The sequence below is a fragment of the Harpegnathos saltator genome, unplaced genomic scaffold (genome assembly GCF_003227715.2).
Source record: "Harpegnathos saltator strain DR-91 unplaced genomic scaffold, Hsal_v8.6 scaffold89, whole genome shotgun sequence".
In the NCBI taxonomy this organism is placed as follows: domain Eukaryota; kingdom Metazoa; phylum Arthropoda; class Insecta; order Hymenoptera; family Formicidae; genus Harpegnathos; species Harpegnathos saltator.
In genome coordinates, this window is record NW_020230716.1 from 542,299 (window position 1) to 555,188 (window position 12,890).

Below are 12,890 nucleotides of genomic sequence, written 5' to 3' on the forward strand. Positions count from 1 at the left end.
GATTCGCCCGACCAATCGCGCGCACGATGGGACGCGTCGAACGAAGAAACGCAGAAACGCGGAACGTCGGACCGGATAGATAGGAAATGTCATCGTTATCTCGAGTCGGGTTTGTTCGCTGAGTTCGTCCACGCGATCTCCGTACTTCTCGCTGAAGCGTTCTCGCGCGGTGCCGCAGCTGCTGGTCGGAAGTGGGTGGTGCATCCGTTCGAGATCGGAAGACCTCATTTATTCCTTCCTCTGTCTCGCCGGGGGTCTTGTGTGACGCGTGCATGCAATTACGTGACGTACGCACGCACGTACGTACGCCCGCACGCACATACGTACGCGAGCGCACACGGATACATGTACGCACGACCCACACGACGCGCTAATGTAGTGACACAATGATGATGCTGATGATGACGATGACGAGGGGAACGCGTTAGGTGCGAAAAAAGGAGCGGCCTCGTACTAGGGAGATAGCTGACCAGCACGTACGGTAACCTAACCTAACCTCCTCATCGTCTTGCGACAACATGAAGTCGGGCAATACGGACAAGCACAGGGGCACGATCCTCTTGAAAGCGGAGGAAAACGAGCAGGTCTTCCAACTAATAGGAAACCGATGTCAGGTGAGATGCCTCGTCCTCCTCTTGTCTCGTGCGGTCATTGACGGCGACGACGATAACGATGACGATAAGCAGCGTCTCGACATTGACCTACACTAATACATTGGCTAATGATTTCGTGTGAGCAATTCTCGAGGTATCCGCCCGAGTTCTGTTCTAGTTCTATGCTCTTATGCATACCAGTGTTCTTTTTTGGATTGATTATCCAGAGATATTCTTGATAACAGTTGTTGATGACGAATAAGCTTATAATAACGGTGAACGAAAGAATGAAGAAAAGAATGCATGGTTCAAGTCAAGATGCGTATCTTGAATCAAGATATATACATTTTCGACAAAATACAGTTCGATAGTATAATTTTGAAAAGTTGATTCGACGTGATAAGAATGCGAGATCGAAGGACAAGGTGAAATTTACGCCGAAGTAAACGACGCGAACTTCAGTCTTTTTTTTTTAGTTATGACCAATTATACAGGGTAGTTATCCGATTTGTAATTCATGCATAAATGAATCTGTGGAAGTATATGATTTATTCTAAGTATAGTTGAAATATCATATGATCGCATGATAGCATATTGGTTGCATATATTTAAGCCTGCATTTGCAATTAAATTCATAATTTAACAATGTTACTTAGCATTATTTTATTTATCAAATATAAATTTCAATATATCAAAATGATGCTTGTTATAGCATTATCGATCTATTGGGGTAGAATAATTGAGCGGAATAATACAACCATATATTTTATTTATTTCACATTATATAAGCATATGTTATTTTATACAATAAAAAAGAAAAAAACAGTAATATTATTGTGAGATTGCTTATCAGAGATAATACTTATATAATCTTAATCAGAAAGTTTATTTTTCTTATTGTTTTGATAATATGAGCCTTACATATGTCTCTCTTAAAATTTGCTCATTTTCTGTTTTAGTGTTTAGCAGCTGGTGTTATACAATTATATTTGACTGAGCCACCCTTGCATAGGGATTGGGTTAAGAAAAGTACAGGTATTATAACTCTAATAAGAGATAATCCAAGACGCAGTTTCTTTTTGCGATTATATTGCTTGCAAAGGAAAGCAATGCTGTGGGAACATGAAGTCTACAATTCGATGGATTATAAAGCGCCGATGTCATATTTTCATACATTCGAGGCGGAGGACTGTATGGCTGCGTTCAATTTCGCAAGCGAGACTGAGGCTATTACATTAAGGTAGCATCTTGCTACGGCAGGATAAAATTGATTGAGAAATATATATATATATATATGATAAGGAGAATTACCTGTCTTGTTATAGAAACATACTTCTTGGCAAATTAAATGCTAAACGTCAAAGAAGGCAGGAGAGGAGAGCGAAGGAAGCGCAGCCGAGTAATACATTGCCTTGGAAAAATCAAAGCAGCTTATTACCCTTCACTATTACATCGGGCTCCTCGAGTAACTTGCTGAATGGTGCGCCCAACACAGTTGGCGTTAACCGAAGCGCCTCGAGCAGTTCGATGTACAAAACAAAGAAGAAGAAGAATGAGCAGGACCTCAAGCGCAAGTTGACCAAGGACGATATCAGTCTTCCTTCTAATTTCAGGTATGAATTTAAGCGTTATCTTGTCGTGTCTCTTACTCACTTGAGCACATATTGACATACAAGCCGGCAATAATGCTGAATCTAATCTCCTGTAGACACGTGGCGCACTTAGGCTGGGATGTAAATAACAAGGGCTTGGAACTCGATTCCGTGGACTCACAGCTGCAACAGTTCTTCAACAATGCCGGCGTGTCGGAACACGAGCTCCAAGACAAAGGCACTCGGAAATTCATCTACGACTTTATCGAAAGAAATGGTGGTATGAGCGCTGTACAGGAGGATATTCGGCCGTTGGCTAATGCGAAGAGTAACAATCAACCTCCCGCACTGCCGCAAAGACAGGAATATCCTCCGCCTGTCCCAGCACGTACGATACCTGTAAGTTACGTCTGTCGACATACGCATTAATTAGCATTAGCAACTTTGTGATACGTTTCTTTTCTTCTCGGTTCTTGTGCATTGCGAACAAAACACGTTTGGTTTTTTCAGCATCAGACGCGCAGCGCTCCACCATTACCTCCGAACCGTCTCACCGCATCACCGAGTGTGCCTCCTAGCCTGCCTCCGAGTGCACCTTCCAGTGTCTCGTCCACTGCTCCGCCAGTACACAGAACATTGCCATTGAGACCACCTCCACCTGCTATAACCTCGGCGCCGACTCTGCCTCCGCCTCCGCCTCCACCACCGCCGGCTCCACCTTTAAGGAACAACTCGAACGTTCCTGCGCCACCGCCACCACCACCTCTGCCGGATCTGAGCAATACCGACAGTACAATCAATACGAACGCTACTAACAATAACAACAATGAGAATTCTGTCGCAGATCTCAGGCCAATGCTCATGGAATCTATTAGAAGTGGCACGACTTTGAGAGTATGTATCGATGTGGAGACACATTTCTGTTTTGAGAGTAAATTTTTCTTTTCTTGTCTTTATTTTGTGCTTTAGATGCTTGCTAAATCACACCTCTTTGTAAGCTTTTCCTTATTCTGCTTTGCTCAAACTCTCAGTTTTGACTAGTATGATTAATGTGATTAGCAGAATTAATTTCTTTAATAAGTTTTTTTTTATTTGGTCTATATTTTGTATCTTACAGAAAGTTAACAAGTCGGAAACTAAACCGGCACCAGTTGAGGATTCAAGAAGCGATTTACTGCGACAAATACGCGAAGGCATCGAATTGAGGCCTGTTCCGAACGAAGTGAAATCGAACACAGCACCTACGCTTCGTGGCGGTCTAGCCGACGCGTTATCCAGAGCTCTGGCTGAACGATCTCGTGCAATCCACAGTGAAAGTGAGGAATCGACTAGTGATACCAGTGACGACGACGAGTGGGACGACTAAATCCGGGTTAGTTGACAAGTCCCGATTGCATGATTTAGTCTAACAGAAAGAAAAGAAACTGTTACACATCTTTATCATATTTATTCTCCGTAACTAATAGAGGCACACGACGATATTTCAGATGAAAATATAACTAAAAAAAGGCTACAATAACATACTACTGTGATAAATGTATTATCGATGAAGATATTAATGGGCTAGCCTCTATGAAATGTGTAATGTAAATTATCATGAAATTTAATATCCAAAGAGAAGTGAAAATTTTCACAGAGAAAAGTATTTGAAAGAAGCCACTTTACTATATCATTAAAAATAAAGACACTATCTATGAACAAGGCATATAAGGGCGGATTTCACCTTAATCATTTTCCGAAGAGGAAGTTATCGATACGTAATGAATAGAGCGTGATTATCGAGAGAGATATTTCATAAGATTGTTTTTATTTTTTAGAGAAGAATAAAATTAGACATACAAATTTTTCCTTGATTTGCCCTATTTACATTATCCAAACAATTTAGATAAACGAGGAACATAATAAAAAATACAAATGAGTATCACTTTAGCTATTTTATACTTCATTCGCGAATTCATTATTGTCGTATGTCAATGAACATGAAAACAAATGGAAAGTCGAAATTTTTTATATACAAGTTACAAATCTTAGATTATAGGGAGAAATAGTTTTCATATTTTATACTTTACAGTGCCGGCCATAGTAAACATACAGATAGAGCCGAATTAATTTTAGATAAATATTGTAATATGCACTGAAAATGTTCCTCAATATTTAACAAAGTGTGAATACCTTTATGTTTCTTTCTTGTACATTTCTCTGCAAAACCTACAACTACGTGTGAACGAGCAGTGAAAATAGATTGATATCAGCGGAATTTATACCGATCTAATCGACGTATATTGCTCGATATCAGCATTGCTCCGTTAAATTGTTAAAAGTACTACTCGCCGCATTTACAGCAATAATATCAAGCTATATGAACGTGACGATTATGCGCTGAGGGAAAATCAGGATTCACAATTTTAAATGTTCAGTATTCAATTTATGATTGTGTGTGCCCAGTTCTTTTGGAGAAATTGTTGACTAATCTTCGATTGAATATCGCTTATGTAACAATCATTTCAATTGCCGAATAATCGCTCGGTGCGGTTAATGATTTTAAGTTATTTTATACCGCTTTTTTAATTACGTGTGCTTTATTGCTACATGTAGAGACCGAATATGGACGCAAAGAAAAGTTGTCGGAGGAACAATGTGAGTGAGGCACAAGAATATACTTTTGCCGCTATGGAGAAATCCTAGTCACAAGAAAAAATATATTATTATATTTTATTATATTCTATATACACACAATATCACACATAATATCTAAACTAAGTTTTCGATATTTTCCTTTCTATATTTACGTTTTTTTGACTGGTACGTCTATGTATATCCGATTTATACACAAATTAGCAAACCTAATTTGTCACTACTACTACATTTAAATAATAGAAGAATTTATACTACTTGTTATTTGTAACAATAATAAAATAGCAAGATATTTAAATTCGCGTTTGTTGGTGAATAAATTCTTAATGAGACTATAAAATTGAGAGGGAATTCTTAATTGCGTATATCGAGGTGAGTAATAGAGCACTTGAAGCTGCAAAAAAAAATAGATTTTGCGCACGCGATTTAATAATTCTTTGATAGTTGCGTTATACACGTAACTTGATGATCAAAAACAATTTATCATACCTATTTCAAGCAAATTATAATGTAAAATACTCAGTCGAGAGATTTTAAGACATCAGATATAAATTAATAGAGAAATACGGTTACAAATTTGGCCTAAGATTTGTATACATTAACATTCTTCTTAATTTAGTTTCATCCGCAATGTTTCGTTCATCTTGAAATAATATTTATTTTCTATATCAAATCCGGAAAAAAATATTCTCCCAGTATAACTAACGCGTATTATTTTAAGTGACATCCTGTATTTTCTAGAGTAATTAGAATAATGATAGTCCAAGAAGAAGTAAAAAGTTTCTAATATACTATAACAATGTATAGCACGTGTTAAAAACATGTAAAACGGCAACTTCCATTTTTATTTTATATCAAATTTAGAGTTATTTCCAAAAATTGCAGTGAATGCATAATGAGTGAGTGAATAATATATCGTGCTAAAATTGAAAGCATAGCGTAAGGTATCTGAATGATTTTGTGATGATTAACGAAAAATAAGTTGGTTTCATCAACGACGATTAGCATTAATCGTGTAATTATTTAATTCTATTATTTAATTCTGCCTTTGTCTGTTTGTAATTATTAAAAAAACAAAAGAACGATAAGATAGAAAATCGGATTAAAGATAATGGACGTTGATGAAACCGCTCCTAACGAGTTTGAACTCAGAACTTTAACAGAGCCATTGTCGTTTAAAATTAAACTTGTTATATAGAGTTATGCAAATAACATTAAACATATGTTAAAAAATGATGTTTATATTATTATTTATTTAATACTAAACTTTTACACCTATACATATATATAAGTCTTAAAAGTTAGTTTAAGTCGCATGCTGAGGTTATTGCATGCACAGATTCTATTAAAAACGAAAAAATATTTTTGCTAACAATGTAAGTGAAGATATATGGTAGACTTGTAATATACGCAAAATGACAATATTGCGCGTAGACACTACTGTTAACGTTTATCGTTATCAAAGATTCTATCACGTTTCTTTCCTTTACTACCGCCTGATTAAATATCATATAATTATCACTGAGATACCGAAATATATTTTACAGATGCTAGAGCATTTTTTTTGTAATTTCTATTTTTCTCTATGGGAGAGACACGAGATTAGTATAGATTAAAAATTATTTCTGATAAATATTTTCAGTCTTATCATATATTGTACAATTAACTTACCTGACGTCAACCCTTCCAGATATTTGTACAATGTAAATTTCTTGCGATTTTATTATTGTATTTCATGCGCATATTGGTCACGCATCTTTCTCTAAATAATTTCTAAAAAATCAATTTTATCTTGTTCACGATTGGAGCAGATAAATATGAAATTTGTTAGTGACTGAAAGGGTTAGTCGTGTCGGTTGCACAATTTTATGTAGCGATAGAATTATTTGTTTAAAAACTTATCGACTATGTTTTCTTATTGTAAAAAACTTATTTTACGCACATTGTTGTGAATTTGCTTCCAAAACGATGTGAACAATGTGATAAAAACGAATCGTAATCCATGTCGTTCGTGTTACATTATATTATGTTATATTATACAATAAATGAAATCTTAGAATTACGTACAGATTTTATTTATTCGAAAGGAAGAGATCCATGTATGAGTGGTTTTACGAAACCACCCATATTTGTTAATCACGTTCTTCTCAATAGACATGGCTAAATGGCACAGTCGACTAAATCTTAAATAAAATAATTTATGCTGCTATTATATACATATGTATTACACGTATACGAGAACAAAAGTAATTACATATTAACATGTCTATAATAAGTTATAAAATCGCTGACTTTCGTCATTTCAATTTACTTTATAAATCAGTCGTTAGAAATCCTATATATTCTTTGTACGCCATATTTCTATCGTTATTATGTTAATATTAATATTAATATTAAAAACAGATGCGTAAACGTAATTATAATATCGTTCGCGACAAAGGAGCATTTATATACTAGATGCCGTAGGTGCGACTTGAAGCGGTTGAATGGTGGGAGCAGAAATACTAAACGTAGCTATGAATACATTAATGATCGTGATTAGAAAAACTGCTGCTACAACATAATTGTTAATCATCTGAGCCTTGCGGGATTTCGACTTGCCCTTCAAGTCAAATCGTCCCTTAAAGATCAAACTGACGCCAACGGCGATCTAAAAGAGAAAAAAAGAAGAAATACAAAATTCTCGACTATTACTCCTTTCGCGCGATTTTCTTAGGTCGCTTAGTAATTAATTACGACTAATAATTAACAGCAATTACGACTCCGTCATATTTGTAACTCAGTGTAAATCGTAAATCGTAAAAACGGCTCTTCTCTCGAGGAGGAGAGGAAGGAACGAAAGGAAATTCTAATTTAATTTGCATCATTAAAGACCTCCGATCTCGGAGATCTCGCAAAAATTGAATTTTCGCATTAGAATCCTTTGATTCCTTTCGATCCAACACATGGCATTGTTGTATTATTACCTGTAACAGTAGACTGATGGCGATCAGGATGACGATGAAGTAAAATGTCGGGCTACCACGCTGGTATTCGATCAAGTACCTCAACTGATTCGCGTTAGCTGTGATGAGCGCGACATCCATCATACCCTGCGCCACTGTCTTCTTAGCAGCGAAGCTGTTCTCCTGTTTGGCCTTCTTATCAGTCGTATCAACTGTATTCTTCACCACAACATCCTCGGCCACTTCCGCATTGATGGACTCCTCTGAACTCTGCCCTATACCGGCCTCGGTCGCTTCCATATCAATGGACACGGACTTCACCACTGAATTTTCTACCTCAGGATTTTGGAATATCTCCATTTTGACAGAATCGGACGATTCGGTCATCATTCTGTCGCGTTTTCTTTCTTCACTTCCGCGATTCTCCACACATCGATACGACACTCGTCACTAATGGCACCAGAATACACATGATTGAGCATGACTCTTCCAACGTAAACATCACGTTGGAACATGTCTCCCACTTTTTGATAATGTGTACGTATGTATATAGATATTGTATATAGATCTGTGATAGATAAACCGTGATAAAGTCAATGATACATTTGTTCAAGAATTTATAAGATTCATTATCTCGTGATCTTATGGAGGTTCTGCTTTGTTTTATAGGATCATCAATGAATCATGATAATGATTTTATAATTTCGACGACTTGATTTTTGTTTAGAGTTGGGGAACTGGTATTTAAAATTAACGGAGGATATTGAAGAAACAATCTTCAAAAATCTGTAAAATGTAGCTTTCTTTTCAGACGTAAGACGTAAAACGACGTAGGATTTACTTGGTCAAAGTACGCTAACTTTTAAATTGTTTTACACAAAGGCAGATGCTTAAAAATTTCAAGATATCTCTTATAATTCGAATGAATCAATGGAAAAGATTATATCTCTTATACATATATATATATATATATATATTTTATACATTATCTCTCGGTAGCACAAATAATTAAAAACAATTGCTAGAACACGTAATAAGATAGTGCACATACGATAAGCAAGGAGTGATTGCGTCGTATCATAATAGAAACTTTTCACAGTAGACTAATAGATTATGATAATTGAACCGATGCAATCGGAAGTCTCACGAATTCAATTTGGTCGAAATTTACTTACAATAAGTTAAAACTCCTTCTTACAGCTTTTTGTGAAGCTTGCATCGCTTCTGCATTCGATGCTTCGGAAAACAAAGTTCTGATCGCATTTAAATTGCAAAGAAAATTTTACCAAAATTGTGTGATACTTTTCATCTCGTCGATTCACTTATTGTTAATTTTCGAAAAATATTCTCGGATGCTTAGTCTAATGTTATTTAATTTTATTTAACGCTAGATCACTGTTATATTAACAATGTACTCGATTTTGGTTTCAATTTCAGCAATGCGTAACAATGAGGGGGAAAGAGAATGAGAGAATTTTTCACTTACGTGAAAGAATTTTACTAGATCACTGAATGATAATCCATACGCCTTTCATGGAATTCACGGAGTTAATAAAATGTCAATGCTGCTTGTATGTACGTAGCGGCTCGACTGGCGTTGATGAAGGTATCTTGCTGCATAATTCGACGTGAATCATTTCGAATTGGTTCACCCTGGAATAGTAACGATAAAACTTATCATGGTCTATATTAATATCGCGTTCTGAGCGGAACAAGAAAACCGCAATCTATTTACAATGAACAAAGAAAGAAGGAAACGTACAGTCCAACATTTTTATAGCAAACATTTGTATAGCTCTGCAAATTATTTAATTAATTAATTAACATATACGGGACGTGGCTACTGTAAAATTATTACTTATTATAAAGCATGCGTCATTTAGACAAGAGATTGCAAAATCTCATTTAGAATGTTACATGTTAAATATACGTTATAAATTTCTCTCGATTTATTAATCGTCCAACGATAGACCGTATAATTTACGCATGCTAGCGTTATCTTCAACGATAACGATATTGCTTTTTTCTTTCCTTTTACGAATATACAATCTTTCGTAAACCGCAATGCTCTCTCGTATGTAGCATCAGATGTAGCAGTGACGTTACGAAGCATAGATAATAATGGATGGAGCTACTTCGCGGGTAAGCGAGAAGATAGTTTGTTTGAAAAAATAAATTTTACAGAAAATTAAGATTCCCGTTTTGTCTATGCTCTCGGATACATTTCTTTCGCTTCTTTGTGGCGTATGGCTTTTGATAGAAAAGAAAAAAATTGCGTCTTTTGAGGAGTGATGTTGCTCTTTCTCTTTCTGTCTCTCTCTCTCTCTCTCTCTCTCTCTCTCTCTCTCTCTCTCTCTCTCTCTCTCTCTCTCTCTCTCTCTCTCTCTCTCTCTCTCTCTCTCTCTCCCCTCCTCTCTCTCTCTCTCTTTCTCTCTCAACAGTGATTTCAATTTGAAACTGATTCGCAATGAATTCGAAATTATTCGAAATAAAATATTCGCAGTATAATTATATGTTTGAAATATAACTGCTACGTTTGAGAAGTAGATTGTACATTTACTTGATTTTATATGCGTTGAAACAAAGACCAGTCAGAAGCTGTGGGGCGGTCGATTCGTCGAGGATGTTGACCCTGACTTCCACGGTCTAAACGCATCGATCGACGTCGATAAGCGGATGTACGCCGAAGATATACAGGTGAGTATTATCGTAAAAAAATATCTCAGTATCTAAGTGAATCTTGCACACCTCTTCACGTGTCTTCAGGGAAGTATAGCTTACGCAAACGCGCTCTGCGAGGCGAAACTTCTCTCGCAGGAGGAGACGCAAGCTATCAGCACAGCTTTGAAACAGGTACGAAGCCATATCCTTCGACATTTTCTCTCGTAATTTGATTTTGTAAAAAAACTTCTGCATTGTCCTGATAATTGGACGCACAATGAAAGTCGAATAAAAAAGATGAATTTTCAATCAGGTGCAAACTGAATGGGAAAATGGCGAGTTTGTCGTGAAACCGGAAGACGAAGATATACACAGCGCCAATGAACGAAGGCTATCGGTACGTTCACGACCACACAGTCTATCTTGTTTTCTCGCTGAAATTAATGAAGTGTAAGTAAACGTTTAACGAACACACAGGAGTTAATTGGTGACATAGCGAAGAAGCTACATACCGGAAGGAGTCGCAATGATCAAACTGCGACAGATACGAAATTATGGCTTCGGAAATCCATCGACAAACTTCTGCTTAGACTAAGAAGATTCGTTGAGGTAATGATAACGGTACATCTTGCATTGTGTAACTCGAGAGCAGGTATTAATGATGATTAGGAAGTGGTAGCTTGTCCCATAGCTTCATCTGAATTCGATTCGCTGTCTTTTCCAGAAAATAACGCGTCGTTTTTGTAAAATGCAGGTGCTTGTAATTCGAGCGGAGCAGGACGCAGACGTGCTGATGGCTGGATACACGCATATGCAACGCGCACAACCTGTAAGATGGAGTCAGTGGTTACTCAGGTAGAGCAATCTCCTTACACTCCTTATCATTAAGAGATTTATTAGGCTTTTATTCATCCACGCAGATCTTATTGTCGTATTTTCTTTTCTGGAATCTTGCAGCTACGCTTGGTACGCGAAGCAAGATGTCGAAAGGCTGCGGGAAGTGCGTAAACGGGTGAACATCATGCCGCTCGGCAGCGGCGCGATAGCGGGTAATCCGTTTCCTATCGACCGTCGATCTCTGGCCGCGGAGCTTGATTTCGACGACGTCACAGAAAATAGTATGCACGCTGTCGGCGATCGCGATTTTGTTGGTATGTGTTGCAAGAGTCAAAGGCTTGTTGCGTTATATAAAATGTTGAAATCTTTTATCTCTGCTCCTCATTTCGTTTTGTCTTCTCCAAGCTGAATTTCTATTCTGGTCGTCGTTATCGTCGCTGCATTTGAGCCGTTTCTGTGAAGATCTGATTATCTACAGCACTCGGGAATTTAATTTTGTTCAATTCTCCGACAAATACTCCACTGGTAGCAGTTTAATGCCCCAGAAGCGTAATCCGGACTGTATGGAATTAATACGCGGAAAAACCGGTACTGTATTAGGAAAGGTTCGTACAAATGGGTTCAATGTTCAATTTTACGTTTGAATATAGGTCGCAAAAAGATTTTAGATGTCTCTGAGATAAAATCAGCGCTGTTCACCTTCACTGGCTCAATTGCAATTTTTAGTGTATTGGTTTCATGACGACACTGAAGGGAATTCCATCAACGTACAACAAAGATCTTCAGGAGGATAAGGAGGCAGTGTTTCATACGTATGATACATTGTATCAGATGTTCTACATCGCCGAGAAAGCACTGGCTACTCTGAAAATAAACAGAAATAATTGTAAGAATTCTTTAACGTCCGACATGCTCGCGACCGACATGGCATATTATCTTGTGAGAAAAGGCGTAAGTATTCTTTACATTCATAATATTTCGTTATTATAGTATGGAATTAATCTGATAACCCGTTGTTAGATTCTTCGAGATTATCGTTTCAAGACATTAATATTTTCAATTTAGATACCATTTAGGGAAAGTCACCATTTAGCTGGGAGGGCTGTCGCCCTGGCCGAGTCAAAAGGAATATCATTGCAAGAGTTAACTCTACAAGAATTAAAAACGATAAGGTACAGCAGACGTTCTCGACGGTAAAAGAAAATTGAAAGTAGTCGAAGGGGAGAAAAAAAGTAACCTCAAGAAACAACTGTTTTAGCGAGGTGTTTGAAGGCAACATATCGTGCATTTGGGACTACAATTGCAGCGTCGAGCAATACAAAACTGCCGGTGGAACTAGTTCCGAAGCAATACAACAACAAATCAGCAAATTGCGGTCTTGGTTGCTCGACTTTCCTTCTGAAAGATAATTATATCATCTGATTAATAAAGTTAATCGAATGATATAAAAATGATAATAAAATGTAATGAATACTTGTCACATCTCTGTAACTTGCCACAAAAAAGACACAAGCGAAATTACAACACGTGAGAAAATCTGATTTGAGAAACATCCGGATAAATTCGATGAAAGGATACATAAATAATTAAAAATGTGTAACTTGTAGATTAATAACCTCTATTTTTCG

At 36.9% G+C, this 12,890-nt stretch overlaps 3 protein-coding genes across 6 annotated transcripts; 2 read left to right on the forward strand and 1 right to left on the reverse strand.

Moving 5' to 3' along the window:
* Positions 1-49: 49 nt before the first annotated feature.
* LOC105181870 (neural Wiskott-Aldrich syndrome protein) lies at positions 50-9,254 on the forward strand. 4 transcript variants are annotated; one of them, XM_011138930.3, is made up of 7 exons: positions 50-614; positions 1,553-1,833; positions 1,919-2,206; positions 2,302-2,584; positions 2,696-3,079; positions 3,303-3,557; positions 9,202-9,254. In XM_011138930.3, exons 1-6 carry the CDS (start codon positions 519-521, stop codon positions 3,549-3,551), a joined length of 1,581 nt encoding a protein of 526 aa, XP_011137232.1. In that variant the 5' UTR covers positions 50-518; the 3' UTR covers positions 3,552-3,557; positions 9,202-9,254. The 4 variants fall into 4 exon arrangements, with proteins under 4 accessions (XP_011137232.1, XP_011137230.1, XP_011137231.1 ...); XM_011138928.3 differs by lacking the exon at positions 9,202-9,254 and adding an exon at positions 3,673-6,052; XM_011138929.3 differs by lacking the exon at positions 9,202-9,254 and adding an exon at positions 4,781-6,052.
* LOC105181871 (ninjurin-1) lies at positions 5,231-9,381 on the reverse strand. The gene is made up of 3 exons (XM_011138931.3): positions 9,251-9,381; positions 7,786-8,214; positions 5,231-7,469 (listed from the first exon to the last, which is right to left on the reverse strand). Exons 2-3 carry the CDS (start codon positions 8,152-8,154, stop codon positions 7,266-7,268), a joined length of 573 nt encoding a protein of 190 aa, XP_011137233.1. The 5' UTR covers positions 8,155-8,214; positions 9,251-9,381; the 3' UTR covers positions 5,231-7,265.
* A 267-nt stretch (positions 9,382-9,648) lies between these two features.
* Argl (Argininosuccinate lyase) lies at positions 9,649-12,868 on the forward strand. Its single transcript, XM_011138925.3, has 11 exons — positions 9,649-9,906; positions 10,351-10,461; positions 10,531-10,617; positions 10,739-10,822; positions 10,903-11,034; positions 11,180-11,280; positions 11,383-11,576; positions 11,668-11,867; positions 11,989-12,213; positions 12,328-12,434; positions 12,521-12,868. The coding sequence occupies exons 1-11, from the start codon at positions 9,886-9,888 to the stop codon at positions 12,669-12,671; spliced, it is 1,413 nt and encodes a 470-aa protein (XP_011137227.1). The 5' UTR covers positions 9,649-9,885; the 3' UTR covers positions 12,672-12,868.
* The last annotated feature ends 22 nt before the right edge of the window (positions 12,869-12,890 follow it).